At 44.4% G+C, this 21,994-nt stretch overlaps 1 protein-coding gene across 1 annotated transcript; it reads right to left on the minus strand.

Moving 5' to 3' along the window:
• Positions 1-603: 603 nt before the first annotated feature.
• Positions 604-21,689, minus strand: edc4 (enhancer of mRNA decapping 4). Its single transcript, XM_035642631.2, has 30 exons — positions 21,461-21,689; positions 19,876-20,038; positions 19,652-19,763; positions 19,279-19,378; positions 18,966-19,152; positions 18,622-18,769; positions 18,366-18,470; positions 17,947-18,059; positions 17,767-17,850; positions 17,574-17,669; positions 17,357-17,456; positions 16,758-16,938; positions 16,489-16,555; positions 16,231-16,322; positions 15,686-15,867; positions 15,090-15,169; positions 14,204-14,339; positions 13,830-14,122; positions 13,503-13,736; positions 13,196-13,297; positions 12,947-13,090; positions 12,751-12,787; positions 12,289-12,436; positions 11,552-11,707; positions 9,384-9,499; positions 9,131-9,296; positions 6,574-6,760; positions 5,397-5,616; positions 4,657-4,820; positions 604-2,379 (listed from the first exon to the last, which is right to left on the minus strand). Exons 1-30 carry the CDS (start codon positions 21,552-21,554, stop codon positions 2,196-2,198), a joined length of 4,191 nt encoding a protein of 1,396 aa, XP_035498524.1. The 5' UTR covers positions 21,555-21,689; the 3' UTR covers positions 604-2,195.
• Between the last annotated feature and the right edge of the window lie 305 nt (positions 21,690-21,994).

Consider the following 21,994-nt stretch of genomic DNA (forward strand, 5'->3'; position numbering starts at 1 on the left):
AAAGTAATTATGGCTGTAAAAATAAATGTAGTGGAATCAAATGTGCAATATTTCCCTTCAGAAGTTTAATTTAAGACAAGTTAATTTAAATTTGTATGTTTTTAAACAAAACTGTAGGTTTAGTTTTTTCCGAGGAGCAGACGATCTGACATTACTTAACAAATTAGGACACAATGAATTGAACAAATCTTTTTTTTTTCTTTTTTTATTATTCCAAAATGTTTTGGGGGTAAAAGAAAGTGTAAAAAGAGAAGAACACAACCGACCGACCGAGCGGAGGGAGATGAACACAAGAGGAAACACGAGAGAGGAGGAGGAGGAGAAAAACCAAAAGAGGACATGTCAGACTATTAACATCTCCTCTCTCGTCCAGACACTCACATGATCATTTTTAATATCTGTCCGCTGTCAGAACATACAGGTTGTTTCTTCCAGATCCAACGAGGTGTTTTCATGATATAAACGTGTGAGATCCAAACCGCCTGAACGTCACTAAGTTGTCTAAAGGCCCGAACGGGATCAAAATGTCCAAACACAGGTTGAACACGACAAGGCACTTTTGTACTAGACAAACCAAACCTCAACAGAATCTGAACACAGGCGATCAAAACAAACACAACCTTTATTTCTTTTACAATCAGCAGAAGTGTGGCTCCGCCCTCCCCCCTGTAACTTAACAACCGGGGCTGAACACAAAAACGATCGCACCCTTTTTTTTCCCCCTCACACACTTAAAAGATGAATCAGTGCTTTTGCAGAAACTAAACGCAGGATTTTCTTCTGATGAGCAGGAATGATTTCTGGATTCAGAGCAGAGGGGGGTGAACATCTGCAGCCCAATATATATAAGTGCTGCCTCCTACAGTCTTTGAGGAGTAACTGCACGTTGACGACGATGATTGGGAACAATACCCTGATTAAAAACTAAAAAACAAAACATGAGCAGTAACGATTATGTTTAGGAAGTGTTTTTCATTTATTTATGTTTTATAACTAGCTGACAACTTTTTAAAGCAAGTATACAAGTCTTACAAATGCTAAACATTATATATATAAAAAAGGGACACGAGGAGAAGCAGCCGAGCTCAGAACTCTCAACATATTTTATTTAAAGGGGGATTTTGTTTAAGCCTGAATAAAACAAATATTTATTAGATTTCTGAAATGTGTTTTTCTTTTTCTTTGTTATTTATCATCAAAAAAAAAAAAAAAAAAGATTTGTGAAAACAAGGTCAGATGAAAAAGATATAATGAGAAATGCTTTTCAACAGCAAGGAGCAAATCTTATTAAGTTTCAGTAAAACGTGTTTTGCCCCGGCGAAGGTTTTTTTTAATCTCCATCCTAATGAGAAAAAAAATCCCACCGACAATAAAATGTCCCATCACATACTTTCGGTTGCGGGGATTCGCTCAGTTGTTCAAGGGGAGGAAAAAATCTGGAAACTGAGGACCACGTTCCTGCGGCAACCGGATTCCAAATGCAACTCAGAAGCGAGGGCGCTCCTCTTCCTCCTCCTGCAGGTAGTTTGCTCTTAAGGCCGAGAAACGAGGCAACATTTTTCTGTTTCTCTTTGTTGCTCCAACAAAAAACCTTGACACGTCTGCCGGGTCAGAGGAACAAAGCAGAACAAAAAAAGAAAACGGCGACGCTCGGTCTGCACATTCTTGAAGATGCATCATGTTTGTACGTCTGAGGGGTGATACCATAATTATGGTATCGCCATAATCTGGCTATTCCTTCTCTGACACAAGTCTTTTGCTTCTTGATAAGGGATGAAGAGGATGAGAGACGACCCAGAATGCCTCTGGGGTGAGGAGGGGCAGCAGTAATGGAAGGTGAAGAAAGAGTCTACAGTGAACGTAAAGAGTCTTTAACAGGACGTCAATCTGTCTGTCCCGGACCATTATTGTCTTACACTGAAGGTACGTCGAGGGATAATAAACAAGAAGAGTAACAAAAACAGTCTATTTAATAACTTGACACTTCACTGGTGCAGTTAGAGGACGAGGAACAAATTATTAGTGTGGATGAACTCGACGGGAAACCTTCTTCTTATTTAACCAAGTGAGAAGTTTCCAACTCGTCTTCCACCTCACACCAGCCTGTTCTCAGACGGCCGGTCGACTCTTTTAAAACAAAAACAACTGGACTCGTTATATCTGTATATGTATATGTACGGTGGAAAACCTCTGGACTAGTGGTTGACGAGGCCCTGCAGCATCATCATCAGGCGCCGCGCCCGCTTGCTGAGCAGGCTGTGCGGGTCCTGCTGCAGGAAGGCGAAGAGCTTGGGCCGGACCTGGGCCAACACGGACGACATGTGGTCCCTGGTGAGCGGGTCGCCGTGGTCCAGGTTCATCACGGCGTCCTCCAGGTAACTGACACACGGGGACACAGAGGGAGAGAGAGTTAGTCCGACAACCACGGGCAGTAAAACAATCTGCCGAGGGCACCAGCAGGGAAGACATTAAAAATCAGAAGATGTTTTCCGACGTGAACTGCGGAAAATTGGGTCCAGACATCTATCCTAAGTTTTGCCTTTCGCTTGTGACGACGGCGGCAGGAGATCGTCAAATTGCTGAGTCAGACACATACACGGAGACAGGAAAAATCCCAAATCATTTTGTGGCGTCTCCGTAGAACACGCAGGAGGCAGGACATGACGATAACCAAGGATAAAATCAATGTTTTTGTGTACGCTCGGTGTGAATTTCCTGGAGATGTTGCTGCTGTATTCTCACGAGCTCACTGTGGCATTTTTTTCCGGAAATTTTTACAAATGGGCCTGCGATAAAAAGTTCTGGAACATGTCCGGTGGAGCAACGTTTGCAGACGTAAACCTCCTCCAGGAAAAGTATCCGTAAAACATATCCAGACTTCAGTGCACGTTCAGGCTGAAGAAAATAATTTACTTAGTCCAACAAAGTCATATTTGTTCTACACGGAGAAAATTAAATGAAATTCACACGAACAATATGAAATGATAAATCATGGCCTTCGTTCCGTCCGGAATAAAAGAGGTTGTGTTCTGATCCTTGCAGCAGCTGCAGGAGACGCCGAGACAGTTCCGACTAGAATCTCAAGCGTCGTCCTTGATCACCGCCCCGGCTGCCGGCCCACAAATTGACTTTTGCCTGTTCTCACCTGCGTCCCCGTCCTCTCACGTAGTCTACACCACATTTAACTCCTCTGTTAATCATTTGAGATTACACTACATTACTTTTGCTGATGCTTTTGTCCAAAGTGCCTTACAACCATCAACGCAGGAAGCACTAAAGGCCTTGAACGCCTACACTGGGATGACCTCGAATCGAACCCTGACCCTCTGTACCACAGTCAGCGGTGTAACCCATTAAGCTACACCAGGTGACTCCAAACTGACCTCCGCTTGTTCTGCTCTCCCTCGCCTACACTGCATCCACACACGACTACATTTTAGTTTCAAAACTAATCACTGTAGCTACGCTTACACCTGCCATAACCACACTACTCTGGAGACGTCCAGTGTCTAAAATGGAGAAGTTTGGAAAAGCAGATCGACCCATTTTAGTTTGAAAACTTCAAGGCTGCCGTTGTAGATATGGACAAACAAAAGCGGAGACGTTTGCAAACGATAACGGAGTCGCCCGCATTCACTTCCTGATGTTTCTTACTGGTCATGACTCGACAGCAAGAGTTCCATCTCGTCGCCAGTCCAACAAAAGACGAACGTGCTCTTATTTTCCCCGTCACTGCTGTTTCCCGTTCGTATTTTCTGTAACTAAGCAACCGAGTGCAGACTAGACAATCTACTTTCTGTTTACACCGGCACCCACATGCCCAGTGTACGTGAATGTTAATGTGTGATACGAATTTTCAGGGTGAATAAGTATGGACAGGGATGACCTCAAGGACACCAAGGAGAGGGATTTTTAAAAAATGTAAACGTATTAATACGGATGTAGCCTTCGGGTCACTTTTTTTAACACTAACCATTCGTTTCCAGGTCAGAAACTCTACTTGATCCTTCAGAGTCGTCAACACACTGTTGTCTCATTCATTTTGAGTAAACAGCACAACAGCAGGGGAGCTGGAACGGACGACCGGATTTAAAAAGAAACAAGGACACGAGAAAAGAACGGAGCAGTAGCGAACCGAGCATTAAACGAAATTGCGATGCTATTCACAGGCCGGTGTGAGCTCCCCAGGCGGCCATGTGGCGGAGCCACAGACGGAGCAGGGCGGCAGGGTCGGCAGTTTAGCACCGTTCAGCACTCGGGAGACGAGGAGTAATGGACATACGATGGAGATGAGCTGCGGGGCAAAAGTTTAGGCAAAGAGCGACTTTTGTTATTGATCAGAGGGCAAACGCGACTCCGCTTGTGTGGGAAGAAAAGTTAGACCATGAAATGAAAGTCTTCAGTGCTGCTGCTGTTTGAGAATATGATCTTATAATTAAGACATATTGGGGGAAAAAGGTACGATTATTTAGTTCACAGGTTTTTGATTAAACTCAAAAGACGGTGTTATGCCTGTTGCGTTATGAGACAGGTCTTACATCAAACTACAGAGCTGTGAGACAATAATGTAATGAGACACTGATGATAACCTGCAAGGAAAATTAGAAGGACATTGGGAATGTTGTGTCGTGTGTCGTAACCTTCGGATCTCCTCACCTGATTTTGAGCTCGGAGCGGGTGGACAGGTTGGACGAGAGCTGCTGGATGAGCGACAGCAGCACGGGCTGACTCAGGGGGCAGGGGTGCTGCCCAAACACCTGCTGGGAGTCGATGGTCTCGCACACGTACAACACCAAGTTCAGGTCCGTCGCCGACAGAGCCTGCGGACACAGAGAGGGAAACCGTCAGTTCAAATATCACCTAAACAAAAATCTTTAACCACCACCAACATGTTTTTACTGGCTTCCAAAACTAGGAGGTTCTACTAAGATAATAATTTTTGCCGCAATATTCTTTTGTTGCCATCAGTCTTGTTTGCTCAGACCACAGATGCAGCAGAGGCCAAAGGACTAGTGGGGCCTGCAAACGTGAGGGTGAGAGAGGAGCCGAAACAATATATTTTCCTCGTGGGCCCTGGGAGTCCTGGTGGTTGTATAGTTAAATGTGTATAAGAGAATAACTCAAGTTATATGAGGGTGTTTGCTTCATTATCAAGTGGAAAATACAATTCAGCTGATGGATAGTTAGATTTTGTCAAACCTCTGTGTGTGTGTGTGTGTGTGTGTGTGTGTGTGTGTGTGTGTGTGTGTGTGTGTGTGTGTGTGTGTGTGTGTGTGTGTGTGTGTGTGTGTGTGTGTGTGTGTGTGTGTGTGTGTGTGTGTGTGTGTGTGTGTGTGTGTGTGTGTGTGTGTGTGTGTGTGTGTGTGTGTGTGTGTGTGTGTGTGTGTGTGTGTGACCTGCTGGAAGGCCTGGTTGAGGTGTCCCTGCTGCAGGAGCTGCAGGATGTTGGCCTGCTGCGTCTGGTAGTCCAGGTGCGCCGTGGGGACGGGCGTGCCGGCCGCCGACCTCATCGCCTGCATGATGCTGGAGGTGACCGCCGCCTGCTGCTCCTTCATCGCCAGGCTCACCTCCCCCTTGACGATCCGCTGCACGTGGCTGAGGATCGACTCCTGCAAACTAGGAGGAGGGGTACGGAACAGACGGAGAAAAGAAAAACCGTCAGGACGGGCCGAGGAAACTCTGCCTCCCTCCATTGTCATTTCTTTGTCAAGATCTTTAAAGTTTTACTCGGGCCGACTACCTGCTCTCCGCTGCTCCACCCACGACAAAATGGATAAACTCCAGAGGCCGTGAAATTAATTGCGGAGGGAGCGAGAGACTCGATCGAAATTTATGCTCTTACAGTACGTGAGCTCCAGGATTAGAGAGTTGCTTGTTTCTACTCTCCAGTCCATTACGCACCTGCTCGACAAGGCAGTGAGTAAGACTGGGGACTTGCAGGCACAGGCTCCTGCTGATGTGCACGGCTGATATTAAAAACCATCGGCTCTGTATGTTAATCAGTCGCTGTGACGACAGCAGGGTTCTTTTGCTACTACAGGCTCGATACAGCCATCGTCAGTCAGACAGTCGATGGAAAAGGCAGTAGCGTATAAAGTTAACGATAAAGACAAATTTCATTGTTTTACCATAAACATTCAGCGGCTAGCTCGCTGTCAAACAAGCCCTCGCTTCAGTCGAGGTATCTTCAGAGGGAAACAATAAAACATCAGCTAGATTTCCCTCAGTGCGCAGGGGTGTAGCACCAAAGACTTTACTTTCTTGATGGACATTACTAAAGCCACTGGTCCAGATCAAATTCTGCTCAGGGCCCCATATAGGCAAGGGCCAGCTCCGCTTATATCACCAACGGGGCCAATGTCAGGGTTTTTTGATTTTAAGGTTAGTATTAAAAACAGTAGAAAACAGAGTCGAGGAAGATTAAATACTCTTGTTACAGTTTGCTATTAAAGGACGGATGAAAACACAAAAGAGGTGGATTGTCAGTTCATTTCAAACGAGACCAAAAAAGCTGTAAGTCAGCAGTTTTCCCCATCGACAGTGGGATCGACGAGGTCGCGCCGGGACACGTACTTTCCCACCATCATCTGGATCTGGTGCTGGACCTCGGCCCGCACGTTCGACGTGATGTTGTTAGCCAGCTGATCGCTGGTGCTCTGGAAGCTGTCGACCATCTGCTGGAGCTGGCCGATAATGGGGTCGCGCGCCTCCTGCTCTCGCTGCTTCTTGTTCTTCACGTGGGTCTCGAGCTGCTGGATGTCTGCAGAGTCAAACCAGCAAACGTGTTACAAATATATTCATATATAGTCAAAGCTCCAGTCTCTAAACACTAATATGAAGTTTGTGTCCGTGTGGCCTCCAGACTGGATGTGAAAGAGCCGAGTGGACGGGCTAATTTACTCCAGCAGGACTTCCTGGTTGGCAAATGATTTATGTTTTCTGTTGTGGTATTTACAAGAAGTTTGACATGTTGATGGTGTTAAATGTGCAATTTTGGCCAAGAAACAAGCCTAAAAAGAGATTGTTCAGCTTTTTAGTGGCCTCTGGTTGGCCGTTTGTTGCAGCAACCGCTTTGAAACGCGATTAATACACAAGGATTTAAAAATAACACAAGATTTAGGTAAGTAAAATAGATTTCAGAGGCTTTTATATTCCATTTTTTCCACCTCAAATTCTGTTTATTGTTGGAGAAGCTGAAAACAGCAAAGCAGAGAAAAAAAAATCTAGATAATTACATAAAAATCCTAATTTTAACAACATTTGGTGACAATGTTTTCGTCATATAACCAGTTCAATAGTTTCTCCTGGAAAGGTTTGAGCTATTTTTTTTTTAAGAAGTGAAATCCTTAAACTTTGTCTCAGAGTTAGATAGAAAGATGAAGTTTGTTTGTTTGTGCAGTTGAGTCTTATGGTTCTTGTTTCCTCATGTAAAACATCACCTGACCTCTTCTGAGCTCACATTACTTCCCCAACGTCTGTAACATCTTAGGAGCCCAGATATTTTCCTCAGAGCTCAGCGGATCAAACTTCGGTGAAAAGGGTCGATGTTTAATGGACTCACGGCAATTTTGTTGCAAACAGCTTCGATGAGCTGATTGTGAGTTAAAAGGTTTTATTCCTTTTTCCTGGTAAATAGATTTGCAACATGACTTTTTCAACTCCTCCTATACTAAAGAACAGGTGAACATATGTTATTCTATTTAAAAACTTTTGTCAATGATAAATAAAGCTTCATAAAAATATTTTTTCAAATGGATGAAATGTAGATTTTTGAATCTGGAAATTGTGCGTTTAAACAAGTCTTAAGTCGTTAAATTACATTACAAGTGTTTAAAAATGTTTTGCTGACTGGATTTTTAACTTCACGGCACAAAAAGAATGTCAGATGGCACAGGCAAAAATCTTAAAATATATATTTTCTTATTATCTATTCAGGTGAAATCTTTGGCAAGTATCATGTTTTAAAAGGGAATTCATGCAAATATGCTCTTCATTTCACAGACCAAAATAAATTCTTGACCCCGTCACTTGGCCTCAATAAATTATGCTTTCGATGCAAAGAAAACTGTTCTTCTATCTACAAAAATGAAAAGGGTAGACGTCTGTAGAGGCTTTGAATAAAAAGCTTAGCCTCATGTAAATCAATCAAAATATATTTTTTCTAAACATAAAGCCTTTTTATATTCAACCAACCAAAGAGAAACGTTACGTCCACACGTCTAGACAAGCCCATTACAGCAGCTCAGTGTATATAACCCTGTGTACACTCAGCATGTATGAAGCGGGTGAGGAGGAAGATGATCGTATAACTCGAAATGTGGATGTAGCCAAACGCTGTAGATTAGAACCCTGCAAATATGTTGGCAGGCCGATTTTGCCACATTTTCATATTTTCCATTGCAAAAATGTGTTACTCCCAAATGTGTTACTCCCAAATAACAGTGACGGCATGAGCCCCCAAAAATCCATATCAGTTTGGCTCTTGTGCTGATGTTACAGTCAATATTTTCGCACTAAGCAATAAACTCTAAATTTGATCATGGATTAAATTCAAATTAGAACAAGCTCTCTCTCTCTCGCACACGCACACACACACACACACACACACACACACACACACACACACACACACACACGCACACGCACACGCACACGCACACACACACACACACACACACGAATCCCAATTTACTGCAGACTCTGCTCACCACACATTATGACAGCATCTGTGGAAATTAAAGAACATCAGCTTCCAAGTGGCAATAAAGTCTCAGAAGAAAAAAAAGAAAGAACAAAAACCAGACAAGACCAGGTCACAGCTTCTCAACACATCAGAGCCAACACTCGGTCTGGAAAGGTAAAACTGTCCCTGAGCGTTTTCCAAGAGACGGTTATTTCATTAGACTTTCAGATAAACAGACCCTGACTTCAGGGGCTGACAAGGGGAAACGACCAACGTGAACAAAGCACGAGGATATATGCATCGAGAGAAACAAGAGCGGCTTCGGGAAAGAAAGAAATTAAACTATCCTTGTGTTGCAGTAGCTCATGAAGATCCTAACTGTGTTTTGATATTTCTCTGCTGAAAACAAACCCCACAGATGTTGACGGTTGGATAACGTTGCCTTACATTCGTGCGTTCCCTGTTTGAAGCTGTCGTTGATTTGCTGGAACATGGACTGGCAGCCTCTCTCGAAAACGGGCAGCACGATGCTCTGGAAGGCGTCTTTGTAGGCCGCCTGGATTGGCCCCTGCATCGCCTCGGCCGCCGCTCGACCGATTGCATCTGTCGTGTTCTTTAAAACAGGAAACAGAAGATTGCTGTTGCTGGACTTACTCTGCACAGAAAACGAGCAGACAGCTGGTGAAGTCGGCTGCCCTACCTTGGACTTGACCACCTTGCTGACGTTGTCCTTGAGGGTGACCTCCACGGCCGTCAGCTTTGCAGCGATGGTGTTGCTCAGCTGCCCAGTCACGGGCTCCAGGCTCTTGGAGATCGCTGCAGAGGGCAGAGAATTAACGAGACAGATTAGCAAGAACTCTTCTGCAATTAGGCTCGTGATCAAAGGAGGAGGGAGGAGGGGGAAGACGGGAACATCTCATGCTCAAATTACAAGGCAGGAGAGGTGAGGCGAGAAAACATGTCTCCGAAGACGAAGCCTAATTATAGTGTCACAGTCCAACAAACCTTCGCTGCCTTTTGTTATGTTTAATTTAACTTATGCCTCAGATGATCTCAGGCGTTATTGATTTATTGATGTCTTGTCTGGTTCTTGCATTTGTCCACAGTTGTTTTGTTTTTTTGTGCTAAAACTCGCAGGATAAAAAGAAATTAAACACAAAAAAATGAACATCAAGTAAATCCAGCAGATTTATTTAAACTGTCAGGGCAAATGCAAAAATGTCAATGTTTGATGCTTTTACTCATTTAGCTCAGAGACGCACCGACATGATTCTCAGACTCGTAACAACATTCCGACCTTTTGAATGAAAAACAAATCGGCCATCACGCGGCTAACTGACACTAAATACAGTTTATTGGTCAAATTTTTCCCACATTGTGGTTGTAGTGTCAATTTGGACGTCATTGTGCGGGACAACCAGAAGGGACGAGATGAAGATGTGTACAGTTCAGTTTCCTAAATCAACCCTAGAACTGAAGTTGGGAGGAGGAAACATCTGCCGACTGATGAAATCTGTATCTGCAACTGGCAACGTGATGGTGCAACACCATCATCGTCTGGTGTGGTTGACTCACAGACACGTCTGCTGGAGGATCCACTGATCTGGAGATTAAAGTTCTCCTCTTACTCTGTTAGACTCTGTTCTTCCACTTGTTTTGTTTTCACTAACCTCTTTTTTTCCCTCCAACATTTTTGCTGACAAACTAAGCAAACAGGTCGAACCACAGTGGAGAGAAGCTTTGTCTGTATTGATATGAATCAAGAGGCTTAAAAAATAAAAAAATCCAAGGTGTGTTAGATTAACCAGTCGATACCCGAGTTATTTCAGAGCGTCAGATGGACGGGGGCCACAAGGGATCCGAAGGAAATCACTAATAAATACAGTTTGAAGCAGATATAATTAAAACCCGACTCATCATTTTCTATTTAAACAAGTAGGTTGCTTAGTTATAGAAAATACTATTAGCGAGAAACAACAACGGCGAAAAGTAAGAGGAGGAATTTCGTCTCTCGGACTGACGACGAAGTGGAACTGTTGCTACTATCGGTAAGTGTTTACTACGCTTTGCCTTCACCGCTGGTATTCGAGCCGTCACAGCTAAGAACCAATCAGGAAGCGACTGCGTCATCGTTTCCGAACGTCTCCGAGTTTTCAAGCTAAAACTGGGCGAGTGGCGTTTCCAAACTTCTCCGCTTTCGTTGCTTAAAAACTCTGGAGTCGTGTGGCCGGCGGGCATAACCGTTGCAACAGTGATGCGTCTTAAAACGTAGTAGCGTGGATGTAGCCTTAGTGTAGGTTAAGACATTCTGTTTTACTGTGAAAGCCAGAAGGTGACGTTCACTAAACAAATCGCCCTCCACACAGAGAATTTGTTTTCTGACTGAACAAAACCGAAATCTGCGCATTTTGCAAATGGCCGTATGGTTTATAAACACGACTGTAGTGTTGATGGAAGTGCTGCTGCTCGTCACAGAGGTGCAGGTGTAATCACGTACAGACGTTCCTGTGTAACACTAGGATGGTTTCATATCTCACGACCGGTTCCATATCAACTCCCTCTCCCCTAATGTTGTTTTTTTCTTCTGAAAAGTCGTAGGAGGATGCTAATCCTCGAGATGGGGGCATTTTAAACCTGTGTGTGTGGATGATGTTATTTCTGATAAACAGATCAAGTAGCGGTCTCGGGTGGCGAATGGCAGCGAGTCGGTGTTGAATGTAGATTAGTGATGATTACATTCGACACAGGCGGCGTTCTTCTGTTTACCCCCTGAGTGTGATTGAATACATTACACCTCTGTGGCATATTTGAGTCCCCGTAAATTGCCAGTTTAAATTCAGTATTTTGGAGAATTTTCTTTTTGCTTACTTTGTGGGACCGTTTTCTTCATCTCCTCTCGCAGCACTTTGTCCATCCTGTTGGTGAGGGCGGAGCTGAGGGCGTGGCCCAGCTGCTGGCCGAGCTGCTCCTGGAGATGCTGCTGGTGATTCTGATTCTGCGCCAGAACTCGCTCCAGTCGGCGCTCTGAGGTCACGGACGGTCAAGGCTCAAAATACATTGTGTGCTGTAGAAGTACCGACAATAATAACAACCTTGTGGGAGTTTGTTCTGAAGCAGGAGGGTTTCAAATGGTGTACAAATACTTAGTCACTAAAGTTTTGTGAAAACAAAATCCATGTTGCCACTACTTAGTTGTGTAACGGATCATAGTTGATCCGTGATCTGTACTGATCCCTGCCTCGCGGGTTAATTGCACTTCTGCCCTGGAGAAAGTGAACATCTCTCTGCCTCCCGACTGATTCGTGCCTCTTTTTTAAGATTTTATTTATACACTGAACTTGAATGTTGTTTTCATTTAAGACCACGGGCAAAAGCTCTCTGCTTTATGTGTTCTTTTTTTAGTAATAAATGGAATAATATTTGTCTCATTTTTTTTCTTTTCTGCTGATTGGAAAAATGATCCAATCCGTGACTCTCTCACAAATCTGTGATTTTTACAATAATGGAATCACAGTTGTTCACTTGGTCTGTGGTGCAGAGGTGTTGCAAACAAAAACAAACTATGATCATCTTTCTTCTTTTTTTTTTAAAAGACAGGAGGATACGTTCTTGCTCCTGGTGGTTGCTCAGGACATGCTCCACCTGGGACATGATGGAGCTCTGCATGGCCTCGATCTGTCCACGCAGCTCAGTCAACTCCCTCTGCTGGCTGCGCAGGAGCATCAGCAGCTCGTCCTGCACTTCTACGTTCATCTGTGAGCAGACGGAGAGAAAGATTGACATTTTTTAAAAAAGGGCAGCGACCAAGTGGACCAAGGGAAAGTCTAAAATACAAACATTAATCAACACTGATGAGGTACACAGTGAAGAACGCAGACAAATATTTACTAAAAGACTAGAAGAAGCACTTTATATGCTGGTGACCAGGTCTCTGCCATCTTGTTTTGATATTTTCTGTATATTTGCAGCCAAAATCTATTTCTGGTTTTAAGTTTAGGTTAATGTGTTTACAAAAGAACTTAGAATACAATAACAGATATATGCAGATTTGTTTGTGATCATCTTACCTGACCAGAGTCCATCTGCCTGGACTGTGATGATTCACTGAGAGGAAGAAAGAGAGAAACACCGTTATGAGCTTCACAACACAGTCAATGATAACAACTGACAGATAAGTCTCCTTATACACAAACACATAATTATAATTTTTCATTATATCCCAATTAGTTTTAGACAAATATTCCCCAAAAATTATGAAAATACCCATCATCTTTCTTGGTCTTCCTCTTGACTTTGGGCGAGCCTCGCGGTGACGTCTTCCAGTCCTTGACCGGGAGTCGGTGAGAGGAGCGAGAGCCACAGTTCCCCGAGGACGACGCCAAGCTGGCAACCTCGTCGTCGGGGTCGCTAGGTCAGAAAAGACATCGATAAACAAACAGGAACTTTAAACAAAGCAACGTGTTCATTATGTGATATCTTCTGTCTAAGATGACTCTGGCTGTATGTTAATACCTCTGCTCTGGACCGGTGTCCTGACTGTCGTTCTGCGAGAGGTGATACGAGCGGCGGTGGAACGGTGAGCTCAGGTGTCTGTCCTTCGATTCCTCCCTTGAACTACAACACAGAAGACACAACACACAAACCTCTGGTTGATAAATGGTTTCTAGACACTTTAAGATAGACGACCTGCTCATGTTTTCATGTCGTCCTTTATTCTTGGAAGCCTCGTGGACCTGAGGCCAAATTACAAAAATCGACTCACTGTCCAAATATTTACGGACCCGACTGTATGTTTGCATGCATCTGTGGGATTTCTTACCAGTCTCCAAGACCATTGTCCCTGAGACTGTTCCTGGTTTCTCTGGTGATGTCAGGTGCGGCGGGCCACGGTGTGAGGCTGGCGCTGCAGTCCGAGGACCCTCCTCCTGCTCCGGGGTTCTCCTGCGACAGGGCGTTCTCCAGTAGAGACGGAGTGTGGCTGAGTCTGGGGGGCTCTGACTCTACAGCGCCACCTGCTGGCCCATCTGCTCCTCCCAGTTCGAGGGGCAACAGGCTGAGACAGGAAATACAGTGGGTTTAGTTAATTTTAAAAAAGGGACAGTATCTGTATTTTATCAAGTTTTGGGTAAATTTTTCACCAGCGTACCTGTTGTTAGCCGTGCGCTGCGAGGTGAGAAGGTGCAGCGCCGAGGCAGCGGAGGCCATGCTGTCCGTCTGGAGAGCGGACAGCGATGAGGGATCCAGGCTCGACACGAGTCCACGCTGCAGCTGCAGGGTCTGGGACGCGATCTCCGGCATGTCCTGGGACATGGCGGTGGAGGCCGAGGAGATGACGTCGGGGGAGCGCGCCCTGGTCGGAGATGCCAGCGTCGGCAAGAGGGGAGAGTCCATGATCTGAGGGCTGTCGAGCGCGAGAAGGCCGATTGGGGACGCCAAAACCTGGACGTAGAGAGGGATGAAGGTATATTGAAAAAAAGATCATGTTGTAACAAGTAGAAAAGTGTCTCAGTGTCCGTCTACCTGTAGGCTCTCCAGTCCCGGCAGCAGCACGGCAGAGGCGGCTCTCGGGCTGCTGGTGGAGGCAGAGAGGGTCAGACTCCCACAGCTGCTGCTGTTCTCTGCTCTGTTAGGACTCTGACTGACGTCATCCATCGCTCTGCACGCGGCGAGAGACAGACACACTGGACTTTAACATGTATGTTAATGTGTAAGACCAGAAAACAAAGGTCTGTTAAACTTACAGTGATAGACTGTTAGATCTGCGTGTAAATTGTGAAGCTATGATCAATAATAAAACTGTCAAAAACCAAATAAAGTGATATTATGTACCTTGTAAATTCTCTTTTCGCAACCGGAATATCAGAGTAAATTACTTCTGAAGAAACGCTGAATGTTTGGAAAGAAACTCTATATCAACATTCCAATTTCTAGCTTGAATGAATGCATGTTACACATGAAAAATGTTTTTCACATTACAAAATTTCATATGCATGTTCTACTGTATAACAGACTTCTAATCACTTTTATGAGATTTTGGATTTTGACATTTGAGGGGGGGCACAGTATGTCTATTTTAGTAATTAAAAGTCTGTTGTTGTTGTAAAAATGTGTTATTAGTGTAACAATGATTAATAAAAATATGTTACTGGCATATTTCGTTGCTACAGAAAAGAAAAGCGACACTATTCTATTGTCGCACGTCGGCTGGGAAAAAAACCCAGAGCGAACCAATTTATTTTTTAAGTGACATTAAAAGTAAAATTAAACTCACTAATTAATTAAATGTATATGATGAATGACAGAATGTTTATTTAAATGAATTCCAATTTAATTCATTACAAATGGCTGGGTCATAGGACTTGCCGTCCCTGATCGTATCCGGGCTAAACAAGACAGAGGAACCAACCTGTTAGTTGAGTCCGAGTTGCTGCTGATCGCTGTTACGATGGTCAGACTGCTGGCGCTGCTGCCGGGAGACGCTGGCACCTGGACGGTGACAAGAAAGAGAACAACAGGAAAAAACATGTTTGTCGGTTCAAATCTGGAAGGAAACCACAAACAAATTTCCAAACAACACCAAAACATGATGCAGACTATTAAACCACAACTAAATCCCCATGACAGTCATATTCATGGCAACAATCTCCTCTCCCCCCCCCCAAAAAAGGACAAAACTGTCTTTTCATATTAAGAATGTCCTCACATGGATGAAACTGACCTACTTGATCACATTAACCTGGTTTTGAACCTGTGTCTGTAAAGTGCTCGCAGCGGCACTCCACTGACGGTTGAAGGACGCAGTATTCATCGGTAGAAATGTTGCTAGGCAATAAAAACATGTTTAAACCCCCTTTCTTATTGCTGATGCCGGCATCTCTTTGACCATTTTTGTAAACTGAATGCTGACGGGTGAAACTCAGGACATGAACTCTACAAACGGTTCCATTTCTTAAGGAAAGACAGAGAGCAGCAGCGATGTTTGTGACTTCAGAGCGTTCGTACCGAAGTGCTTGGCGTCATGAAGGCGTCGGGAGTCATCAGCTTTGGCATCGGACCGCCAGTGACAGAGTTGGACAGGAAGTCGACAGGAGCAGGAAGAGAAGGGATCTTCCGCAGGTCGTTCTGGGAGCCACTTCCCGACTCCTTGTCAGAGCTCTGGTCGGTGAGATGATCTGAAAACCCAGCTGGAAACACAAAATGTAAAGAGTTTAGTTGTGTGGAAAAATTTGACTATGTAAAGCTTTTTGTTATAAATTTTCTTCCCAACTGATCAATAATACTATTGTTTAGCCTTTTCTGTAGAAAAGAGAAAATGACACAATCACAAGTTCAACATGCCAGATTTGTCGGCTATTAAGTTACATGCTTATTGATAAAGAATAAATATTTAACATTTTCTTATCTCAATATATAACAAAATCACAAGTATACACACTCAGTGCAGGTCACAGTTCACAGGTGTAAACAAAAGAAACAGAAACACGTGTAGACATAAAGATGCTTCATCTTCATGGTTTGTGTTTTGTTCCTTCACGACTGGAACTCACCGAAACCATCCTGAGAATCAGAGTGAGACAGGAACACTGATGAACTGGAACGTGCGCTGGGCTGAAACCAGATCTGGACGTCCTGCAGACTCCTGAAAACACACCACGACAAAAAAATGATGACATTATTAGGACTTTTGCCAGATTTTTATTTACATAACTATAATTGTCTGATTCTTTTGAAAATGGTCCCCAGGGGATAGTGAAGCTTCACTCAAACCAACGGGAGCTGACTTCAGATTGCAGGTGGAGACTTACTTGGTGTGAACGCAGTAGAGTTTAATCTGGATTCCAGACTTGGACTCTGTGGGTCCTTGAGTTCCCTCTGAAAGAAAACGAAAACACACACACATTTTTGTTATTCAATGTTGCATTTCTCTTCTCTCATCTCCTTTTCTGTTTCACCATCTTTGTCTCTCGCTCCCCCCTTCCCCTTCTGCAAAGCCGATATTAGTAATATTGGGTGCAAAAGTAAATATTAAACGACTACAGGGGCAACAATGGTTATTGCTTTTTGATCTATGTACCTGTGGTCATGCTCTCGCTCTCCTCCTCCGCAGGCAGGACCTCGGTGTGTTGCAGGCGGCACTGGGTGACATCCCGGACCCCGAAGCTGAGCACGGGATGAGTCAGCAGGAACTCGGACACAGCTGTGAAACTGGCCTTCCCTCTGTCCAGGTCCTGGCCCAGCTCCATCACATACAGAACCTGGCAGAGGGAAAAAAGCATCCGCAAAGTATGAAGACAGGTCCGGGATGAGGAGGCAACGTGGGGAGAAAGGAAAATGTTCTTGTCCAAAATTTGTATCTATCTCTATCAACAATGGCTTCTTTTTAAAAACAAGATTAACCAAAACTGCTGCTCTCTGGGATCAGGCACTTTAATTGTTGTTTAATTAACTAAAACAATTTCCTGAACGAAGATTTAAATTTAACCTTCAAGAGAATACGTTTATATCCTCAGCTTGATGCCGTGTGTAAATGGAGTGACACCGAGGGATAATACAAGTGACAGGAAATGTCTTTAAAATTTGCATCACGATCGAAGACTTAGTGACATTATTGATTAAAAAAAACATGATTCATGAACATTCCTGATGCTACACGGCCGACGGCATTATGCTGACCTTCCTCTGGACGTCGGTGAGGATGAGATACTCTGCAGCGAGGTCCAGACTGGCCTTCAGACTCGGCAGAGCCGAGGAGTTGAACGGATCCGGAGAGAACCTGTGAGAGGAAAAACACTTTTCATTAGAACTAAATTTGACATCTGGACCGGAGCCTTTCAGACAAGATGTTCAGTATTGATTATAGAGGGAATATATTATAGACAAGAGGAATAACCTGATAGTCTGTAAACATGTCCAGGAAACAGTGCACCACATCTTCAACTCCTGGTTCTGATCGGCTCCAGTTATGAGGAACCGCCAGAAAGGAACACTGCAAAGACAAAGAAAGAGACAAGGTGAACGAACTAAACATCACACACTCATATCTGTCCGGTAGTGTGGGTGTGTGCAACCAGTTTTATACTCACTCTGGGTCCTGCCTCTTGTGGTTGTCACAGAAGAGAAGGCAGGAGAGGGGGCGGCCGCCGTGAGGCCGCAGCTCATGGAGACACCTGGACAACGACAGGGAGTGAAGTGAAGCGGTGAAGAAATAGTCGGAGGAGGAGAGAAATAATAACACACCACGCACACACACGCTCCTTCCTCACCTGGGCTTGTCCTGTCCCCCTTCTACGTAGATCTGCCAGAACTTGATGTATCCATCGTGGCTGGCTGTGGCCAACACTGTTCCATCCGGAGACAAGGCCCCTTCACTGACTCGCTGGAGGGACACACACGAAACAACGTACAGTGAAGGAATCCCTGACAAACCCAAACGAAATAATATACCACTTTGAACATCTTGTTATTGTGGTTTCAGTTTTTCTAAAAGGAAATATTTCACATCTTTTGTAATGAATATAGTTCCACACGTCTGGTTGTGCAAGTTAAATGACTCAAATGTGACAAGAATACCTCAAAGTGGTAAATATTTCGTAGAAGATCATTAAAGTGTTCTATTATTTTACTTTTAAAGCCAAATTTAACATTATTCAAGAATGTTAAGGTGAGTTTTTCCTGACGGTACCTGGGTGTGTCCCTTCACTGAGATGAGGCCATCCTTCAGCTCTGTGGCATCGACAGGCCAACTGCTGTTGTTGGCTCTCAACACTTCCAGGTCCCATACCTCTGCCTAAATGAAGAGGAAGAGGAGGAGGAAGAGGAGGAGGAGGAGGAGGAGTAGGGGGATTAATAATCATGGCTGCAATGTTTGTTGTTGTGTTTTGCAATCTGTGATCGTGTCAATAAAGAGAAATTGTAAAAAATAACAACAACACTGATACCCTGTCTTCATGCAGAAGAGCCAAGGTCTGGCTGGTGTCGTCCTGGTTCTCCTCATTGTCATCCAGAATGAACGGGCACCAGATGAGGCGTCGGTGGGAGTTCAGCGGAGTGTCCTCCGGTCGTTTGATGTGAATCACTATCTGGTCTCTGTCGGGAACGTGAGTTAAGGAAAATGCGAGAGAAGACCCGATCTTGGCAGTTGCAGTGTGTGGTATTTTAATAGTAAATAGATATAGAAATATAACTAAAACAAATAAATGCTGTAACATTCCCTGTACGCACACACCCAAACACATTCCTCCACACACTCTTTTTTTTCAGCTCCTCCCAGGTGTCAGGATACAGTATCTTGTTTCCGGTGCAGGTGAGTTGCCAGACCATCAGGTTGCCCGCTTCGTCCACACAGCCCAGCAGGGAGGAGTCGAGGTGGGCAAACGCCAGGTCTGTGACGGCCCCAGTGAATCCCTTCAGCAGGGAACGCTCCGCAGAGCCCAGACTCAGGACACGAATCATGGCGTGGTTGTTGGCTCCTGGAGGAAGGAGGTGTTTATTTTACAGGAAAAAAATATTGAATCCAGGATAAATACACATCAAAAAACATTAACTTGTCATTTATTGGTACAAGTATCTAATAAATAATTGTCCAGGACTGTCACCTCTGATGGCGTAGGCGACGAAGGAGTTGGACACAGCGATCAGTCTGCCATAATAATACTTGTGTTCCCAGTCGTACTTGGCGACAGGTTGAATCTTCACCTGAAACAGAATCCATTATTTAAAAAAAAGATGAATACTGTCTCAAAAAAGCTCATTATGACATTGGTAGTAATGAGCCTGTGGTCTTCAAGAGCCAAAGCAAATAGCTTAACATCCCATAATGAAGGAAAATCACAAATGTTGGTTTCTATCAACATGAAATTCACAGAATCTGATTCTGTACAAAGCAGCTTCACATTGTTGTCGTTGTAGTTCACGAAATGTTCAAGGACAGCCGTGTCATGGCTGACGATTGCAGTTTTATTTTTTTACCTTGCTGCTGCCTCTGGCCTTGCTGTTGATGCTGGAGTCTTGACTCGCCACAATCTCCACGTTGTTGGAGGTGATGGGGATACAGGTGGACCCATCGTCGCCCGAGAGGCAGCTGAAAGTGCGGCACATGGAATTGACTCACAAATATGGATTTAGAAAAAAAAAGTATAGAAATATGACTCTTCTCAGTTGGTGAAGTGGCTTATCTTAAAGAACCCACTCACATGATCTGACACTCCTGAGCGATGCTGAGGTCCGTGGAGATGGGACAGGTGGAGTCTGACATGGTCGACCTGTCGGCATTCCCCAGGAGGCCCGCCGCCCCCAGCAGCCCGTTCAGCTCGCCATTAAAGGACGGCTTCCTCTGACCGACACTCAATTGAGCATCTGAAGAAAGAGATTGGAACGCAAAGGGTTATGTTGAGGAACTCAGTAGATAATTGTAAATTGAAAACCTGCAGAGGGGAACCATTTGTTGTGGAGGTTTTCTTCTTCTTTTTACACAATGAGATACATACAGGTGTAAATTTAGGTTTGCAAAATTTGCTACAACATTTGTGCTGATCCCTGATAACTTCACTCAAATTACAGAAGTTGTCCTGTACTGCACAAGGATAGTAAACAAGAAAATCTGTGTCAGCATCATCCACATCAAATAGTTTTATAGTATTATAAATATTTGTGCATATACATATCTTATAATCGTATTCAATATACTTAATCATCCGGACAGACCAGCCAAACTACTACTTGTTGAATGTCTTATATGATGCAATAGGAGGACGGTGTCTGCAACATGTCTCCCATCACGCCGATCGATCCTCTTCTCCATGCAGCATAATACTTTTATTTCTTCACACACACATTTTGACATGTCACAGCAGGGAGACCTCAGGTGGAAGTGAAAAACACCACATGTTTCACGGACAGGTTAAAGAAAGCCCGTGTATTGCTCTGACAGTATCGTGCCGATGGATGTCAACAACACAGTCGAGTGACAACAGAGAAGATGGTGCACTCCTTTTCATTTTCCAAGAGAGAAACACTGCAGCACAGTGATAAACAGCGGTTTATGAAGACCTGTGTTTTTCCGTGTAGTTTCTCACAATCAACAATGGTCTTGGCGAAACCTTGATCAATGTGACGAGTTTCAAAATGACCCGAGTTCGACGGTGAAGGTACAAACAAGCGCGGCTGAACGAAAGTGCTACCACATGAGCCCAGAACACCCGACCTTCATTGCGCAGTTGCAAGCTAACTCTTGATTAGCATGAAGCGATGTTTGGGCTAAAAGGGGCTAAAGGGCACATTTTGAATCGTGTGTATTGAAGTCATGAATGGGCAGGTGCGACAGGAAGCATTTCACATTGAACGACGCGGTTTCAAACGTCCCCTTTTGCCGTCGCCGGCTCCCGAAGACGCCGCCGCAGACACGCACCAGAGGATAGACCGAGGCAGTGGCTAGCTCGCAGCTAAGCTAACGCACCCGGGGCGAAGAAATACTAGTGGACACTTTCGCGACGCAGTTAGCGTTTTAACACCCGTGCTAACTGGGCACAGTCCGGCACATACATTCGTTGAGAAATCACCAAATAAAAAGTTTTGCTTTGGTGCAAATACATGTCGTTGGTTTCACTAATAGAGAGACTGCTATGGAGCTAGTTTCGTTTATTGTGAAGCGGCGCGCCAAGACACCGCAGTGTATCACGTTAGCCTGCTAGCCTGCTATCTAGCTAACTAGCTAACGTTAGCTTCTGCGGCCTAAAAGCAGCGCAGCCCGCTTTTTCATCCCCCCCCGGTCCAACTCACCGGTGCCGCCGCTGCTGCTGGGCCGGTCGAGCTTGAGGATGTCCCGCAGGTGCTGGGTCGCACCCTCAATATCGATATCGGAGCTGGACGCCATGGGTGAGGGAAAAGGGGGAGACTGGGTTGATTTCGGGGGGGACACGATGATTTTGTGTTTGATTCGCGGCACGGTAAGTGTTCACTTCGTTCACCCAGAGCAACCGTCTAAACTTCCGTCATGTCCGCGCCGCGTAGGGTTCCGACTTGTCGATGTGTCAGGTCATTGGTTCCTACCTCGAACTCCGACGTCGCCACCCCAACACAAAAATAACATTTATTTTATAGAAATTGATCAAGGCCATATGTTTTGTTAATTCGAAGAAAATGTTTGAAACTTCAAGTTCAGGTTTTGATTTTGAACTCTGAATTTTTTCAAAATAAAAAATAAGTGTAGGGAAAAGTTTTTTTCAAATCAAATACGATTTTTGATTCAATTCTGGAATTCTTTTGAATTACTTGTTTATTGTCATTTTTCACTTTCATAAATATTTTGATATT

Source organism: Scophthalmus maximus, chromosome 7 (assembly GCF_022379125.1).
Source record: "Scophthalmus maximus strain ysfricsl-2021 chromosome 7, ASM2237912v1, whole genome shotgun sequence".
In the NCBI taxonomy this organism is placed as follows: Eukaryota; Metazoa; Chordata; class Actinopteri; order Pleuronectiformes; family Scophthalmidae; genus Scophthalmus; species Scophthalmus maximus.

What these genes read in the sequence shown, in the direction of transcription:
- edc4 (XM_035642631.2), bottom strand. Translation starts at nt 21,554, where the DNA reads ATGGCGTCCAGCTCCGATATCGATATTGAGGGTGCGACCCAGCACCTG. An exon ending in GAGCGAGAGCATGACCACAG is followed by an intron (nt 16,556 to 16,757) that starts GTACATAGATCA and finishes GTTTTCTTTCAG; the next exon opens with AGGGAACTCAAGGACCCACA. An exon ending in GCAAGGTGGTCAAGTCCAAG is followed by an intron (nt 9,297 to 9,383) that starts GTAGGGCAGCCG and finishes CCTGTTTTAAAG; the next exon opens with AACACGACAGATGCAATCGG.